Source organism: Tiliqua scincoides, chromosome 3 (assembly GCF_035046505.1).
Source record: "Tiliqua scincoides isolate rTilSci1 chromosome 3, rTilSci1.hap2, whole genome shotgun sequence".
NCBI classification, from domain to species: Eukaryota; Metazoa; Chordata; class Lepidosauria; order Squamata; family Scincidae; genus Tiliqua; species Tiliqua scincoides.
Genome location: NC_089823.1, coordinates 181242296 through 181261421, shown reverse-complemented (window position 1 = coordinate 181261421; position 19126 = coordinate 181242296). Strand labels below are relative to the sequence as shown.

The following is a 19126-nucleotide window of genomic DNA, read 5'->3' as shown; positions in this document are numbered from 1 at the left end:
GGGGATGCTTCTGGACTTCTGTCCTACTAGAAGAAATCCAGCATTTGATCCAATGTCCTGAAACTCCTTTTGGGGCACGTGAAGCAAATTTGCTCCCCTCGCAGTCTCTGGGATTCAAAGTGGAGAGGAGGTGTACCCATAGGGTAAAATGGGAGGGAGACCTTACCCTCTGTGAAAGACTTGGTCCTCCTCACCCCCAACCATTCCCGAGCCTTATATAAAAAAACTCGGAATGGATAAAGAGGAATGAATATGTGCAGTATGGATAAATGAAAATTTGTACAGTGAAAGAGGGAAGAATGTAAACGAAATAAAGAGCTTCAGTTCAAAACATATTAGAATACTTGAATAAATATTCAAGATGATACATCATTTTGGTAAAGACAAAAGTCTAGATGTGAGAACCAGATGCTACCAATATTACATGAGGCTTCAAATTCTTCACTCACATATGCATTTTGCGTATTTCCCATCAAGGGTACCTTCTTTTCATTTCTACCCCTGTGTTCATGATCTCTATTCACTGTCTCTTCACACCCTTCTTATTACTAAAATACTAATGTTTGGTATTAAACAAATACTTGTGTAAGTGTAAATGTAGAGCTAGATCAAACAGTCACAGCAGTTTGTTCTTTTTTAAATTAGCTAGTTTAAATGATCTGAAATCAGACCTTTCTTTGATACTTTTTTTTTGTAATCTGAAAGCTTTATGGGTGGAACTCTCATCACCAATTACTGAACAAAATGACCAAATAAACCAAAAAAGAATATACTCAAACAAAGCAAACAAAGAAAGACCACCAACAGTGCAACACAGACTGACATTCAAGTTCTGAATGGTTGGGGCTATCATGTGGTTAGTTCACATGATGTCACCTGAAATTTCAATCCGCACTAATAAAGGTAAGTTACACAAAACAAATCAAGGAGATGTCCTCAAGGGGAAGAAACTATAAACTCAAAGATGTTCTCAAAGCATCCAGAAATGGAGTTATTGTTCACAAAAGGAAGAGGCCCTATTTGTTTCATCTGTAGAGTATCTGGATGACATCCAGACCTTAAGAGCACATGTGGAGCCAAAGATACCTTTACTTAGACAAAGTTTAATAAATAAACAGAAGAAAATCTAACTTCTGCAAAATCCTCCCAGGCAATGTCAGCTTGAAGTCTGAACCCCAGGCAAACGTTCGCTTTGTTTTTCTCTTGTCTATTGTATTGCATTAAACTTTATTTGCTCGGTGAAGACAATGGCCTTATCTTGGAACGAGATCCTTATTCCTCCGCCCGGCGTGCACTCCTGCAGCACTTTCATATTGCAAAGACTCGACTCTTGTGAAATAATGAGCGAAGAAAAGATGTCTTGACTTGACATAACGATAAATGAGGTGAAACTTTTTTTTTCCCGTCAAGAAACCAGGGTTGGCGCATAGAAAAAAAGAAGGTTCTATTTTAATATGAAATATAAAGCATCCATTGTACAAAAAAGTATTTTTTTTTCATCAGAAGCAAAGGAAGAATAAAGATAAAGGCTGCAACAGAAAGAATGAGTTGAGAAAACTAAGATAATGCCATTGATAATCAGTTCAAGGCGAAGCGTTATCCACCAGGCCACTGGCCCAACCCTAGGGGAGAGCTTTTAAAAGTGTCCCTGTATGCATTTTCACTCTCCTCATTACCATACCTGCTCTTTGAAACTCACCAGTGGTTCCAACAAACTGCAGTGACACCTGCCGGAAAGAGCGGATGACCCGTCTTAATCAACTACTTCTGTGAAAAGTCTACGGAAAGAACTGGCATCCCATCTTCACTTTGCTGTTCTGAATGCTATTTGTCAATGGGTATCCTGAGAGCCATGGCTATGAACAAAGATCTGTGTCTGTGCATTGGAAATGTGGCACCATGATCAAAGTTAAGGAGAATCTCCCACTTGTTCCCTTTGTTCGTGAATATGTCCCTTCTCTTCTATCTCGGCTACAATAATTATCTATACAGTACTAGGATTATTCCTAGTACTGTGCCCTGAATGGGATCGGGACCCTGCAACAGTCTGCAGACTCCTAATAAGGCATTTTTTTGTTCCCTGAAGACCATAAGCAAAGTCACAATCAGCTCACAATAGCGTGCAAGTAGACTAGAATGATGAGGTTGACAGAAGGAAGGCTTTTTTAAAGTAAGTGGCCTCTGACTAACGCAGTGAAATATAAGTAATTTGCCTCAAAAGTTGAAATGTCGTCTTAAACCACTAAAATCAATAGAAACGTTGCCACTGACTATTCTGGAATATGGACTATATCGTAAGAAGGAATTTTGTTCTTCAGGCATATGTTGGACGGGCTAAAATTTTAATGCATATTTAGAATTAGAATTGTATTAATTTTTTATATTTCAAAATGTTACATTGATTGAAATGTCACTTTTAATACAAATAATGGATATCTTTTTACGTGTGAATGTAGCTTCACAACTCAGGGCCCCATCCTATCCAATTTTCCAGCACCGGTGTAGCTGCAGTACAGCCCCAAGGTAAGGGAACAAATGTTCCCATACTTTAAGAGGGTCTCTGTGACTGCTGCCCCACCACAAGATGCACTTCATGCCCCATTGGCACAGCTGCACCGGCCCTTGAAAATTGGATAGGATTGGGCCCTCAGTTGGTAAACATATGTGTCCCCAGTTCTCATCAGGATGAATGTATATGCATGCATTTAAGACTAAAACCCAATTCTCATGTCACTAATGTGATAAAGTTGTCATATCACCTCTGCATGGTGAATATTTCATTTGAATGGAGCCTCTTTTAGTGAGAGCTGCTATTTTTACATTCACATGAGATCTAGTTAATCAAAAACTCACCAGACAGGTGACTTCTCATCACTTAGTTTAAAGTAGAAGCTATTCTTGAAATTATGCATAATGGGAAACAGATATGGTTAAATCACTGTGTGGTGATTTTTCCATGACAGGTAATGGGAGAGCTAGTCTGCAGTTTCACTTATTTCTGTTGCATGCAGTTAGATATAGTGGAGGAACCTGTATGGTCAAGGACCTGGAGCATTAGATTTAGATGTGAAATGGAACTGTGAAATGAAAATTACTCATGAAACTCATCGGGTAATTTAGGCCAAGTCATTATCACTCTGTCAATTCTATTTATATCAGAAGACTATTGGGAAAGTAAAATGACCTTCAGAAAGAATGACAAAGAAATGCTATAAATCGATCAGTCATCAGAATTTTAGTTACTCAGTTCCAACTTTCCTAACTTGCATAAATAGTATGTCCTTATATGTCCTTATATAAATAGTACACCCATTTCTTTTCAGTTCTAATATCAATACGTATTTGGCTATAAAGTTATATAGATCCATGTATTTCCTGTATTACAGACTTTTAAAATATGATTTTATCATTAAATTAACACTATGTCTACATTTGCTCTATTTTACAGATGATGAGTATTATTATGAATATAATGATGAGTATACGCAACCAAGACAGCCGAATGCCGGATTTGGAGATTCCACTGCATATCCTTATTGGTTCCATGAGTACTTTGGCTTTGATGGTATTTTATTGCCTGAGACTTTTTGGTGGGAAATGGAAAATTGGTACTCCAGGTGTAATAGTACTGGCTGTGTTATTTGCCATCTTTTTGTGACTATAGTATTATCCAACAAATGCCTGTCAATGTCAGGTTAAAGAAATTATTGCATTCCTCTGAGAAACCATCTGAGCTTCGCAGAACAAGTTCTGACTTCACAGAACATTTTGGATTGCTGCTGATAGTAATAAATTGTCCTTTGCTTTTGGAGAATCGTAAACATCTTTGTTCCTTTGACTACAAGTTATCTTTAATGGTTCCATATCTCCTTGGAACTAATCTATTTCGGATCAAGTTGTAAGATATATTTGTGTCCAGAATGGAATTATGGTTTGGCTTGATCAGAGAAGGGCTGTAGCTCAGTGGTAAAGCACAGGTTTGCCTTTTCTGCAACACTTTAAATCTTTCCAGCAATTTTGTTGTGCTCAGTCCAGAAATACCAGTGCAGGAAACTGTAGAATGCAGTAGTTTTCTAGGAATGCATAGTTTCACCTGGTTTAGAAGCAGCCAGCAGTGATCAGTCTGTGATCTATGCTTATTTTGCCATTTGACTGCATATAGGAAATTTGAAAATCAATTTTAGGTTTGAGAGAACCAGTGGTACAACCATATGGGCAAACAGCACTGGACTGGCAACAGATGGAGAAATAATAGATTGGCAATAATTTCCATGGTTTCCATGATATTAGCATAGCCATACATGCAGCAGACTAATTACAAAATAAATTTCCCATTTTATTTTACTATTTTATTGTACTAGTAAATCCATGCCATGCTAAACCATGCCAGAATAATGGGATGTGTGAAAGAAATGGAAACAGATATACATGTCGCTGCCCAAAGCCGTATACAGGGTCTAAGTGTGAGAGGGGTAAGTGTTGTTTTATTACTGATTTGTAAGCCTAGATTGAACTTTGTAATTCAATTTGTAATTTGAACTTTGTAATTTGTAAATCACATTTGATGCCTATTTTTATTTAAAATTTTGTTTTACAGGCACATAATAATTGCATTATCCAACTAATCTTTTTGTGTTGACTATAATACAGAAGTAGAAAATTACAAAAAAAAGTACAATAAAAGTAATTCACATGGGTATAACATCTTTTAGAATTGTGTATTTTGTATTCAACTTAAAATTTAATTTAAAATAATTTAAAATTTAAAAAATATACATACATAGAGAGAGAGAGAGTGCGCGCTGATTATTATTTCAAAAGTTATTTCAAAGGTTTATTACATTTTAATGATTTATGACAAGAGCCATCATTTTATAAACTCATCTGATTTCTTCCCTTGCCCCCTTTATAATAGGTAAATATGCTGTTAGTTCCAAATCATCATCCACTACCTATCAAACAGAGCAACTCTGGGGATGCTCAGAATATCAGAGCTAGTCATTTTCTTTGTTTTTTTTCCACCATTCCTTCTAAAAGAGCACCATAACCAGACACAGCCAAAATATTAAAAGTTTGCCAACTGGAGAATATTCCATCTACATTCCAGTCAAGAAAGCAAGGGTGAATTTTTCTTATAATGCTGGCAGATTTGAAAGAGATGCAAGTTTAAAATGTCTCTTTCATCTATATGTTTTATGTATTACTCATATTCGTAGGTTTTTCTGAGATTTCAGAAAAGAAGAGACCATCAGCGGTGACACCTCACACATATGGTCACATGCATATTTTTGTTAGAAATATTTTAACAAAAAATCACTTGCATTGCTTGTCATATGAGGCTACAGAAGGCTCAAGGAGGAAAGGAAATGAATGGGATCCAAACTAGGGGGGAAGGGTACAATGTAAGAAACAAAGCAGAATTAAGCTAGGTCAGTGGTTCCCAACCTTTAGAAGCCTGTGGACCACTGAGGCAAAAATTGAAATTGTCATGGACCATTTGTGACTGTGGAGAGTCTGATCTCTGCCCTCTCTGGTGGTCTGACTCCCAAGCACTCCCCCATGGACTATCAGAGAAGGAGTCATCTGCCCACAGCCACAGATGACACTTTAATGGTTGTGGCAGTGGGCATTCCATTCTCTGCCCTCTTTGGTGGTCCATGGGAGACTGATCACTTCCAGTGTCTTGCATGCAAGCAAAAGTGATTTTTTTTTTTCCTGAGACCTCGCGGACCACTTCTCAGAGTCTCATAGACCACTTGTGTTCCCCGGACCACAGGTTGGGAACCAGTGAGCTAGGTGGTCTGCTTCATTATGTGCAGGGAGATGAGGTTGTGTAAGGTTTGGAAGAGACAGGAACAAGGTGCAGGGGAAAATCTTGGAAGACCATTGTAATTGCAAGGAATTCATTTGTGTCCTCAGGACCCTTTCTGTCCCTTTGAATCATTTAGGGGTTAGGGGCCTGCTGTACTAAAGCTTCTGAAGAGTACAGTTTATCTCATCCTTATCCCTAAACCAGGCATACCTTCTGAGTTTTGTCAGTGCTGTCTTAAGGCAGTCCCAGGCAGAATTCTAGGACTGGGCACCTGGAGGTGAGTGCATAGCTAGTTATAATTCCTTGCTAAATTGAGGGAAGCATTATTTGCCTTTCTTTCCACCTCTGCATATTTATTTTGCCCTTGCTTATCTCATCTTGGAAAGCCCTGGGCACTACTCCAAGGTTGAATGCCCGCAATTGAGGGGCCCAGTTTGAACCTCTATTTCCTATGGTTTTCCCCTAATATTTTGTTCCTTTCCTCTTATCAGTTGGGGTATAAATATATTAATGGCTGTTATTAGCCATAGAAAATGTTACCTTTGAGGAGACTGGTTATAGTCGCTTCCATGAGGTGACTCGATCATGAACGATGTAACTCAGTTCATGAAAGTATCTGAACCTTGTAACTCAATTCATGAATGTACCACAAGATGAACCACATCACAAATGAAGTTTCTAATGAAGCAATGTAAGTGTATAAATTGCTATCCATCCATGAACAACATTATCTGAACAGGGCAGAATACAGCAATGAATAAATGGATGCACAATCAGATGATCACCTTAACTTGCTTTTCCAATCTTCTTTTACCATATACTATAGTGAAAAACTCATGTGAAGGAGTCAACTGCAATAGAGGAGACTGCCTTTTAAGTTTAATACCACCTTATTATCGATGCAATTGCAGACATCCCTACAAACCACCACTTTGTAACCAAGGTGAGCATTCAACTTGAAAGACATTGGTATTATCAGACACTAGCTACCAATCTCTAATGCCATAGAATTACTGCTTCTGTTCCTGACGTTCTACATACCGTATCTCATCTAAGCAAAACCTGGGCAGACCTATCCTAAAGGCGGTGCTGCCACTGGGTGCAGTGGCACCAAAGCGACTACTGCTGCATCCTGCAGCCCCACGGCAGCCACCAGAGGTCTCCTTGGGGAAGGCTCCAAGCCCCACAATGGGGCTTCTCAAGTCTGCACCAGCTGTTTTGCTATAAGACCTGACAAGGAGTTCAGGAGCTTCACCCATCTCACCCTGGTTCCTCCCTCCACCCTGTAAAGTCTCCCCACCCCACACCCAAGGCCCTCACCAGTGTCCAGAGATCTTACCTAGCTTCTGACCAGCGTCTGATGGTGCTGGACTCAGCACCAACTGGTGCTGGGCTGGCACCGGCACTGATTCAGCACAGGGTGTCACACAGGCATGCCTTAAGGCACATTTGTGACATCTAGTAACAGTGCCATGTTCATACCACCAGCACTAAAGAGCTCAGTATTTGGCTCTTAGTCTCCACATTTTGTGACTGGCTATTAAAATGTTCCTTAAATTCAGGCAAAGATGCTTGTTAGTAACATTTGCATCCTGCCCCTATTTCACAGTGTTCAGGTTGTCTTGCATGGATTTATGTCCTCATTTCATGATTCAAAAGCTCTTGTAGGCAGACACGGACCAACGCAGAAGTTTAAAATTGGCAGAAATAAAGACTGCATTGCATAAGCAGACCTGCCTTTCTGCATGTGCAAGGCACTTTGGATTCAACCCAGTGACATGTTCAAAGCCACCAAGCTTGTGGGATGAACAAGAATTCCCCACATCTGAATTGTCTACTAATAAGCCTTTGTTTCCCCTCCCATTAAAGTGCTCCTAAATGGTCTAACAGCCCTGTGTACCACACAAGCTACTAACCTTACATAAAAGCCTTGTTCTGTTTTATTCTCTGAATGGTGACAGCAATCTCAGCTTGCCGGCCAAACCCTTGTAAAAATGGAGGCACCTGTCAGAGAAATCGAAGAAGATCCAAGTTCACCTGCAAATGTCCTGAACCTTTCCGAGGGAAGTTTTGTGAAATTGGTGAGGAAAATTTCTCCTGGTATTATTTATAAGTGTGAATATATAGACAATATTTTGTCCACACCATGTCAATCCTCATCTTATAGGACCTGAAGATTGTTTCAAAGAAAATGGCTTCACATACAGAGGAAACATCAGTTGGACAGTATTACAGAAGACCTGTCTTCACTGGAATTCTCCTCTTCCCTTAGAGAGTAATTACAATGCTTTTATGGAAGATGCTGAGTTTTATGACCTTGATGACCATAATTTCTGCAGGTAACATACTGTTCTCACAGAATGTATCCAGAGCCACTGCGCTACCCAATTAAGGACCCAATCCTATCCCACTGTCCAGCACCGATGCAGCCATAATGCAGCCCCAACAAAAGGGAACAAACATTCCCTTACCTTGAGGAGGATTCCATGACTGCTGTCCCACTGCAAGATGCAGTGCACGCCCCATTGGCACTTCTGCATCAGTGCTGGAAAGTTAGACAGGATTGGACCCTAATACAACTCTTGAAGAAATGCTAGTGATTGTTGTCTAAGTTATAAACACTAGTAGGTAAGCACTGTGAACCACGAACATTCTATCATAACTAAAAATACTTGTGCTCCTTGGACATGTAAAATCCCTGACAGAACTTGATAGCACTGCATATGTCAATGACATCACAACTTTGTAACAGTGTGGCCTTCTATGAGAACGTCAAAGGAAGGCACAGCATCCCCTCAGGTCCAATTATTGCTTAGTGAAGATCTTCAGGTGTTTTATATTTTAGGGTTAACATTTTTCAGTTTTGCTATCTTTCAGTTCTCCAATTAGTAACATCTTCTCTTGAAACATCAGACTCTTCTGACTAGAGAATATTGAAACCTCCTTCCTTCAGGAATCCAGATGGTGACGAAAAGCCCTGGTGCTTTGTCAACGTGGATAACACGCTGAAATGGGACTTCTGTGATGTCTCCCCATGCTCAGCAACAGGTAGAGTGGAAAATCTGCACTCTAGGAAGCATGGTAATTATATTGGAAAAGTGCAAAAGTAACTCAGTTTGGCAATCATTGTGAATTTCCTGCCATCTAGAATATAGCCTATAAAATTAGAGTGATTCCAGTGTGATTTTTTAAAACAGTGTTCTTGAAACCCTGCCCAAGACCTGGTGATAATAGGATCTGTTTTTTGTGGAGCCTGAGAAGTATTCTGAACAAACAAGAGGTTCTGGGCTATCTATTGTCTGAGGACTCAGAGGGAATAAAATATGAAACAGTACAGCAGAAAACAAACCACTCGCAGAATGAAGGAGTAATGTTCTTTTAGAAACTACATTCGTGCACAGAGAGCGAACAAGAGCTTCGATACTGCAGATTGATATTTCTGTGATAGGCAATTTCTGAGTTGAAAAGTGTCTTTAGGAACACAGGAAGAGGACATTGGTCCATTGGGGCCCAAATTGCTAGGATACCAAATATGTGAAGATTGCGCCTCATTTAGATGCTGCTGTTGTTTCAGTATCAATGCTTAAGGTGGCAATGCCATTCCAAAAACCCATGGGAAAAGACACCATTTCTGAGTAATAGCTCATAATATTCTGACCACAGCAACAATTATCTTTCCAAATGCCTAGTTAGGATTATGCTATGGTTATGTTCTGTCAATGGTCAAAACACAGTTTGCAAGTCCTGTGTGACTTTTAGCAAGTCCTCTTGTGTTTGCCTGTGTACCTTTCTGTCCCTTCCCCTGACAGTGAAGGAATTACTTATGATGTTCATTTGAATGGTGGTGGATAAAGTGAGAGTTTTTACAAAGAAGATGGTCAGAGGTTATTCCTAATAACATTTCCAAATACTTGTTGCTTGCTTTTTACTGCTGCAGAGTCCTCAGGTAATACAGAACTCTTCACCAGCCATTCTGAAGGGGATAACCTCCCCAGTACCTGTGGACAATCAGAGATAGCAAGGCCATTCAAGAGGATCTATGGTGGTGCCAAAACAACGTCTGGGAAGCATCCATGGCAAGCGTCTCTTCAAAGGAAAATTTCAATGGGCATCTTTTTGCCAAAAGGACACTATTGCGGAGGAGTACTGATTGAACCATGTTGGGTTCTTACTGCTGCACACTGTATCTTGTAAGCATTCCTGCTACCTTCAGGTGATAAACTGTTGCATGTTGGACAGACCCCAAAAAGATCGGACGTGATTGGTTAACTTGCTTTCACTTTGTAGGTGCGATGAGGATTCAGTACCTGTTTGCCTTAATGTGTCTGTGCATAAGATGGTCAGTTTTTCTCATATAACTATGTATCTTTAATGACAGACATCTTTTTAAAAGAAAGCTTCCCTTTATCTCAGCTTCATGGTGGTGATAGGCTGTATCTTTGTTTCATACAAGTTAATGTGGTGGAGATATTTTCTATGATGCCAAATTCTGATAGAGGGGTTAAATTATCTTTGAGGTCTCTTGCAGTCTCTAATTTTGAAGGTGTTTTATTTTATTTTTTTTATTCTCAATAGGACAGAAGCACATACCCTCCAGGTGTCTCTTGGGGAACAGGACCTCAACAGGAAAGAGTATCATGAACAGAAGTTTGATGTAGAAAAGGTCATTAAACATGGACACTATGAAGAAAGGGAGGACATCCCATACAATGATATTGGCAAGTTCCCCATTTCATGGCATGTATTGCTCACACACATTCCCTCCATTGCTGCCTTTGATCAGGGAAGATGGAAACACTGGGCGTTTGCTCAAAAACGTTGAAGCAGGCTAAATAACAAGGTGAAATATTCTGACTAGCTCAATCCTATCTGCCAGCTTCCACCAACAGAAGTGCCAGTATCCAGACAAAAGCTGGAAGACAGGACTGAGCAAGCCAGAATATTTCACCTTGATATTTAGCCTGGTGTGCAATGCATGGTGTGCACTGTCATGCTCACCGACACTGCTGGCAAGTACAACAAGGGGGTGGGGCCCTGTCTACCAGCACAAGGTGAGTCTTTGGTAAAGATGGGTGGTGGGCAGGGAGGCTTCAATCAAAGAGCTTCAATCAAAGTATTACAAAGTAAGAAATTCAGATCAATTGGTTTGGGGAATTTTTTGTTACCCCTGCAGTTCCCAATGGCGCATAGACGCACCATGAGGTCAGTAAATAAAATGAAATGTGCAATGCAAGCCAGTGCATGTTTACTCAGTAGTAAGTCCTATTGGGTTCAGTGGGACTGACTTTTAGGTGAATGTGTATAGGATTGCTGCCTTAACGGTACTTAACCTTGATTAGGTATTGAATGGCTCTAGTAGGTTGGTTAGCTTGGGTTTCATGAGGTTAACCTATTCTTATTCACTTTTACACTTACATTTTGGGCACAATAATAACCCCTTATGTCAGTACTTTTCAGCACTGGCATAGTGGTGCCAATGGGACGTGTGCTGCATCCTTCAGTTGGGTATCACTCACAGAGGCCTCTTCAGAGTAAGGGAATGTTTGTTCCCTTGCCTCAGAGCTGCATTGCCCTTATGTCGGTACTGGAAAGCACTGACATAAGGGGTTAAGACTGTGCCCTTTGACACTTTCAGAAAGGCTTCCATATAGAATAAGTCAGATTATTAATAATTCTCATATAGAACATGAAAGTAGAATGAAATGTAACCAGAATCTACATCATTTTTCATTAACTCTTTCACTTCCTGCTATTTGTAAGTTCATGACGACACTCTTCCCTCCAGCTTACCTCATCCACAGAGATTAAAGGAACTGGGACTGTTTTTTAGTATGGAGACCTGCCTCTTTCTCTTGCCCAACTTCCAGTTTCAGCCTACTGCAACTGCTTTTAATTTTTTTTAACAAATGAAAAAGTAGTAAACATACAAGTAGAATCATGAGGCTGTTTGTCTTGTCGTTTGGCAACTCTGTGAAAAGTAATATACATGTAAAAACCAAAACCTACAAAAGAAGAGAATACACCCCACAAGAAGAAGTATTCAAATAACAACGCTTGATAATTTGTTGCTTTCTTGATGGAAGTCAGAGTGAATGTGCTATCAAGTATATCCAGTAATATTCTCTTCCATTTGACATACAGCTTTGCTGAAGCTGAAACCAACTGGGGGTCACTGTGCAGTGGAAACAAAATATGTCAAACCTGTGTGTTTGCCTGATTCTGAATTTCCTGATGATACAGAGTGCTACATATCAGGATGGGGAGATACTGAAACAAGTAAGCTACAAGTAAGCTTTGGTGGACCATACAACAGATTGTAGTGAAGTGACAGAGCCTGTATTAACTTTTACATTATTTCCTCCTGCACTCCCAACTCACCCTTTGCTGAGCGCCTTCTGCTGCTATGGATATGATGTTCATCTGTACCACTTCCTAGCTAGATCCCATACCCAAGAAGTCTCTCATTCCATGTCTGGTGGGGGCCTATCTGTTCTGCAAGTGTTGAACAATGGAAGAAACAGAGCCAATTGATATGTTCCTTTTTTATATGAGGAACTCTTCAAAAGGAGATGTTTTACACTTGTTTGTTTCCGATGGCTTGTTTCAAAATGTGCTTGAGGCATTAGGGTGATTAGATGAGAGTAATAACTATAGCAAAGGCAACCCTAGTCTTCGGTTCTTCTCTCTGGAGGAGTAAATATATGTTGTGGTGCAAAATTACTTTATAGTATATTCATCACATCAAAAATTGTTAGGTATATTGGACCATGCTTTTCAAAAATCATAGAGATAACTTTTAAAAAATCCAAATGCACCGCATCAGATTGAAGACAGATACAACATTTACAGAATGATCAGCCCTGTTGGAAACATTCCACTATGTCATTCAGGCATACTTTTCACTCTCCAGTGTTGAACTCTAAAGAAATTGGTGCAGAAATGAGCTGTGGACAGTGATTGACTAGATCAGTGGTCTCCAAACTTCAGCGCACTGCGTGCCAGGAATTTCCATCTGGGCATGGTGCAGTGGTGGGGAAGTTTTCACATAGCCTCACACCAGGCAGCTGCGTCTGCTCCCTGTCACCCCAGACCATTCTGCGCCCCAGTTTCCTGGGGGAAATGGCTACCCAGCATGAGGCAGTGTGAAGAGCGAGTGCAAAGAAAGGAGGCTGTGGCATGGAATGGAAAGCCTTTGCCTGGACAGATATTCCTGGCACACTGGGCCCAGGTTTGGAGGTCCCTGTTCTAGACCAGGGGTGCCCAAACCCTGGCCCTGGGGCCACTTGCGGCCCTCAAAGACTCCCAATACAGCCTTTAGGGAGCCTCCAGTGTCCAATGAGCCTCTGGCCCTCCGGAGATTTATTGGAGCCTGCGCTGGCCTGACACAACTGATCTCAGCGTGAAGGCAACTGTTTGACCTCTCGCGTGAGCTGTGGAATGAGGGCTCCTTCCACTGCTTGCTGTTTCACATCTGTGATGCAGCAGTGGCAGCAAAGGAAAGGTTCGCAAGGTTTATAGGCCTTGATCTATTGCAAGACCTACATTCATTCATATAAGTTCATCATTAATATATTCATTTATGTAAATCTATGTAAATTTATTCAAATTTTAAATGTAAATTAATTCTTTTTTCCCCCGGCCCCTGAGACAGTGTCAGAGGGATGATGTGGCCCTCCTGCCAAAGACTTTGGACACCTCTGGTCTAGACCAAGTGACTAACCATCCTACTTTGCCTGCTTTCCCAGTTTTGCAGAAAGAGTCACAGTCTTATTTAAGACATAGCTACACTTTCAAGACCCAATTAAATGTAACCAGATGTCAAGCAGAATACGCACAGAAAAATGTTACAGACTCTTATATGTGCCCATACCCTGTTGGGAATGGGAAGTGTCACAACAACTTTATTGAGTTTACAGCAGACCTTGATTCAGTCCACTGTCAGATACATCTGTTAAGCAGGTAACAAAGCTGGACGCATGAAGATAGGTGTATTTGTATTACTCACCCTCACAATGAGAGACATTTGAGAGTAATGTTCCAAGATGTTGTGGAAGAGTAACTCCAATCCAGCAAAGAGTCACATATGTTAGGGTGTCCCCATTTCTACAAGGATAAAGACATCATTTTATGTTTTTACTCATTTAAATCAAATTACTGGTTTTACTTGGCTATTCCCCTGAATTCCTGGCTGTAAATAACATGACTAATTTTACAGCCTGATGTTTGGGTGAGAAGGGACTATGAGGGCTGTTCAGGGAACCTGTTCAGATGAAAACACCATTTCTCATCATCATCCCAGTAGAACAAGTTAATCAGTGAAGTTAAACTGCAGGTGATGAATTTTTCAAAACCAATGCCATGGTTTTTATAAAGAAATAATTTTGAAGATGAACTTTGCTGAAAATTCAGAATGTGCAGATCTGTTTGGAGTAAAATAAGAAACAATATTTAGGCCAATGCTCTCTTACACGCCTTGTCCCAGTTTCTGTCACATGTCACTCATCGTCTTGACTACATTAAAAGAATAAAAAAGAGCGAATGAGTCTATATGCTCCATTTACAGATTCTGAGCCATAACTAGGAAATAAATCCAGGAAGTGTGACAGTATTTTCCAGCCTATTGGTTTGGATAAGTTTTTGATAAGCAGCATCTGGATTTTTGGATGCAGATTGAAACTGAACTGCCAAATCTATTCAAGTTCAGCTAAACCTCTGTGACATGCTGTGAGTTCTTTGGAAGGAAGGAATAATTCTCGTGCTTAAAAATAAGATAATGAGAGCTTTCTGAAAAATGCATTTTCTCACTTTTTCACTTAATGAGTCTCAGTAAAATTGCAGGTGGACAATGTGTCAGCCGTGTTCCCGAAAGTACCCTGATGTTTTATGAGCACTATAATCCAATATGAAGTGTATACATCGTTTGATATAATTCATATTGAAAGTAACAAGCACCCAGTATGCAGATTTGGTAGATTATGTGCTGATGATATGATTTGATAAAACATCATTCTTCTGTGACACTGTCACCATCCTAGAACATTCACAGTCCACAGTCTATGAAAGTTGTTTTTGCTGTTAGTGCTTAATCTGTTTTTGTGTCACAATGGGCTGCTCCGATATTATTTTGTTTGTTTGTATTCTGTCCTTCTCCCAGGAACTCAGAGTAGCTCCTTCATCTCACAGGAAGGCCTTTAGCATGTGCTGTCATCCCGGGCCTTATGGTGATGGATTGTGAGATCTGCCATTGTAAGGGCTGCATAAGATTGGTTCATAAGACATTCAAACCTGGGTAGACTTTCAACCCACTCCTATCTTCCACCCCACAGAGAGACACAGTGGCACTGAAACGGCTTCCGTTGCAACCTGTGTGGGAAAGGAGGCCGTCAGTAAGTGTCTTGGGATAAGGGAATATTTGTTCCCTTGCCCAGAGACATCCTGGCACCTGCAATGGGGTTACTTTACATGCCATGAAATGGGGCTACAAGCAAAATAGCTGGCACAAATCCAAGCACCCCTGTCTCAGGAAATCAGACCTGGATATGGGGATAGGGTACAGTGGAGGCCTCTGCCACCATTCCCATCCCCCTCCCTGTTCACCCTCACTTCCCCGTTAATCCCCTCCCCACCTTTGTACTGCCTCCTCCTGCCCCTCCGCTGGCTTGTCGAGAACTTACCTTCTCTAGCAGGGTCAGGCCTTTAACTGCCACCAGCAGGATGGTGCGGTGCAATAGCACACATGCTCATCCTGCCAGCAGAGGCTAGGATAGCACTGTTTGTCTCACCTATTCATTTCCAAACCCCACTGTATGAGGAATGACACAAACTTTTAACTGAATTCAGTGCATAGTTTCTACCTTCCAAGAGACAACCATATTTTAAGCCCTGGGGGGAGGGGGGAATCTATGATACCATATATTGAAAAGATTTATCAGAGGCTAGATGGGAAGTAAGAATTTCTTCATTTTCCTGGCATTCATCCTGCAGGTGAAAGCTCTCATCAGCTGTTAGATGCCAGAGTAAAGCTGATTTCCCAGATGCGGTGCAATGCGCCAAGCGCATATAATAACAGACTGGATGAAAGCATGCTTTGTGCAGGAAATCTTCAGAGAAGAGCTGATACTTGTCAGGTCTGTTGCTTTTTCAGTATCTGAACACTAATTTCTCTTTTAAAAAAATGTAAATAGGCTATGCAGAGTAATGTCTAGCAGGGTACTACATATGTATCTGCTTCTTGTATCAGATACATTACAACAGCCTCCTTCCTTTTAACCTGATGTGAAAGGCATGTCCTTCAAACTAATAGCATCTCTTCTAGTGACAGGCAAGCCTATGGGAAACTGAGAAGTTCAACTGGTATAAGCCAGAACAAGTTGGGAGCCTTATCATCTTATAAGGTTTCTCCCAATGCATCTAATTCACATGATCCATGCCTCTCTTTTACAAAAAGCATAAAACCTTCTGCTTCCTTAGCAGATGTAGGTTCTTTGGACGTGATGTGGATCTGGACTCTTTGCATTTATTTATCTACCAATAAATAAATTTTACCATGTCTATCCTGCCTTACCAAAATAGGTCACAGAAGTTTGCAAGCAAGATCATTTATTTAATTTTACATTGAATTTTCCTAGATTTTGTAGATAGCTGCAATGCTCCCTACGCTAATCCTACCACCTTCTTGTCCTACTCCCTTGATAAAAACACCAAATATTATGCAATTTCTGGTTTAGGCATAAAATTCTATTGTTGACCAATATTTTTTGTTTTACTGAAATTAAAGAAATTGTATTTCTTACTAGGGAGATTCAGGCGGTCCACTAACCTGTCTTAAAAATGGCTCTTATTATCTCTATGGAATTGTGAGCTGGGGAGATCGATGTGGATTGAAAAATAAACCAGGAGTTTATACCCGTGTAATGAGATTTCGCAATTGGATCAGGATGAAAATTCAACGCGAATCCAGTTCCCACAGCTAAGAAAGACCTTCTAGAACAGAAGAAAGGTAAATCTAAGACATACTGATTCATTTGCAACAGAATTCTAGGTGAGACAGAGTTACTGATACCTTTGTGACATAAATATACATTCCAAAATAGTGCTTAAGCAAATGGATTTCAAGCTCTACCGGAAAACTGAAAATGTGCCGTGTTCTAGTCACAATATGAACCCAGCACATTCTCTTAGGATCTTGGCTTCTACCAGTTTATGCTACTGCAGCTGTGACCATATAACCTATATAAGAACTATGCATCAAATATGTATTTATTTACATTTTTATCCTTCCACTTTTTCAAGGAGAAGTTCAAGGATGGTAAACACGCTCCCATTTTATCCTCAAAGTGGGTGAAGTAGGTGATATTGACAGTGTCCCACCTGATGTTACTACTAAGCCTAATGGGATCTTGGATCCTACTATTCAGGTTCCAAATCAACTGCTCTAGCTACTGCACCACACTGACTCTTCCCACGACTGCAAGCTACATGTGATCATTATACAGTTAGTTCTCATTATCTGCTAGGATTAGGTTCCTGGAAAACTGAATTAGTGGATACTGAATCATTGAGTCTATGGCACTGGTTCCCAACCTGTGTTCCACAGATCACACGTAGTCCATAAGACCCTGAAGAGTGGTCCACAATATCTCAGAAAAAAAAGATCGCTTTCTATCACTTCCAGCATCTTACCTAGCAAGTGCTCCCCAAAGGGCTGCCAGAGAATGGACAGCCTGCAGCCACAGCCAGCAATAAAAACCACAAATATTCTCTATTGATAATAAATCTAATAAATCTTCTTAAATGACAAATTTAATTGCATTTTTATGGTGCAGAGGGATGGAGGGGTTGCATGTAGTCCATGACAATTCCAATCTTTGCTTCAGTGGTCCGTGAACTCCTAAAGTTTGGGAACCACAGGTCTATGGGGAAAATAGGGTTAGATTCCAGGTGACCCTCTTCACCATACACCCTATGAACTTTATGGACTTGAACTTTATCTTCTTGAACCGCAACTGTCTCACAGCAACCACCTGCATGCTTGTAGCAGTGTTGAGCCCAAAGTGCCCCAGCACAGTATTCATGGATAATAACCAGTTGCAGATAATGAGATAATGCACCCCTCGGGCAGTACATGCCACCCTTCCACCCTTCATTAGACCAATGCCGTGTTCCAAGGCACTGTATTGCTCCGCTTGGTGTAGGAAAGTTTGGGGCATTGAAGTGGGACCGCCCCTTGTGGAGTGATAAAGATTCCGATTTTGGAGCATTTCAGATTTCGGAATTTCAGATAAGGGATACTCAACTTGTACTTGGATGTTGTACTTGGACTTGTACAAGTTCATTTAAGTGGGTTTAAGACTGAAGCCTATACCTATTTCTGCCTACACAGAACCCTACTTTCACAATCTTACATGTCTTTTTCATCCATACACTCACCCATTCAAAGTACAATGAAGACTCACACTTGAACAGGCACTTCAGAACGTTCAACTACAAAGGAATTCAGCAAACAATGAAAGTTGAATATCATCAACTGTGCCCAGGAGATATATTAAAATGTCCTAAGGAATTATTTATGGAAATTGAGTCCACTGATTTATTTTCAATACAAATAATTGTACTTTCAGCAAATCAGGGTTCTAGTACAAAGCTGAGCCTGCCAGTCATCTAGTACTTATCTCATTTGCTGTCATAAATAAATCCTAACTTCTATAATACATTTAAAAGTCACTTAAAGTATTCATGCAAAAATACAAAGATCAATATTAAATTACTGACACTAGGGTTTTCATTTAACAAACAAAATGGCTTTTTGATGCCACCCTCTATGCTTCTGAGGGTCAGGAAAGCTCAATATAGAGCAAGCTGAAAAAACATATGCATTTTCTTCTGATATGTCCATGTCTGAGTTATTTCCTAATTGGCTGCATTTTTCTTCGCTTGACTTGCAGAATTTCCGCTGCATCGGGGTTGACTCTGACTTGTTGGGATCCTTCTCGTGAAAATTGTTCCTGTTAACCAAAATAAATTCTGAATATCAGCAGCTGAAGGTTATGTAATTCCCATTTATAAAAACAGTAATTAAAAATGCATTATTTGTTTTTCTTAAATAGCAAAATATTAACAGGACGCTGAATTCATCTTTTGGGTTTGATAACTTGACAATCTTGCATATTGCCTTCCCTGTATTAAGGAAAAGAGTTTCACTTTTGCACTACTCCAGCTTAATCCCAAAGTGATTGTCATCCAAACATTCAGAACTGTTGTGTCCCCAAAAGTCTCTCTGTGAGTGACTTGAGAAATTTTATGAGCTGCTCTGGC

The 19126-nt window shown here is 40.3% G+C and overlaps 2 protein-coding genes across 2 annotated transcripts in view; one reads left to right on the top strand and one right to left on the bottom strand.

Annotated features, from left to right (window-relative positions):
• The first annotated feature begins 869 nt into the window (after positions 1-869).
• On the top strand, positions 870-16785 carry HABP2 (hyaluronan binding protein 2). The gene is made up of 12 exons (XM_066621460.1): positions 870-903; positions 3449-3565; positions 4362-4472; positions 6639-6755; positions 7774-7893; positions 7980-8151; positions 8766-8860; positions 9750-10002; positions 10388-10530; positions 11954-12088; positions 15797-15939; positions 16609-16785. The coding sequence occupies exons 1-12, from the start codon at positions 870-872 to the stop codon at positions 16783-16785; spliced, it is 1617 nt and encodes a 538-aa protein (XP_066477557.1).
• A 1602-nt stretch (positions 16786-18387) lies between these two features.
• The window catches only part of NRAP (nebulin related anchoring protein), a 74479-nt gene continuing 73740 nt past the window's right edge, over positions 18388-19126 (bottom strand). Inside the window, exon 42 of the mRNA XM_066622254.1 lies at positions 18388-18816. Coding sequence (XP_066478351.1) covers positions 18715-18816 — 102 coding nt within the window. The 3' untranslated portion in view covers positions 18388-18714. The remainder of the gene's footprint in view (positions 18817-19126) is intronic.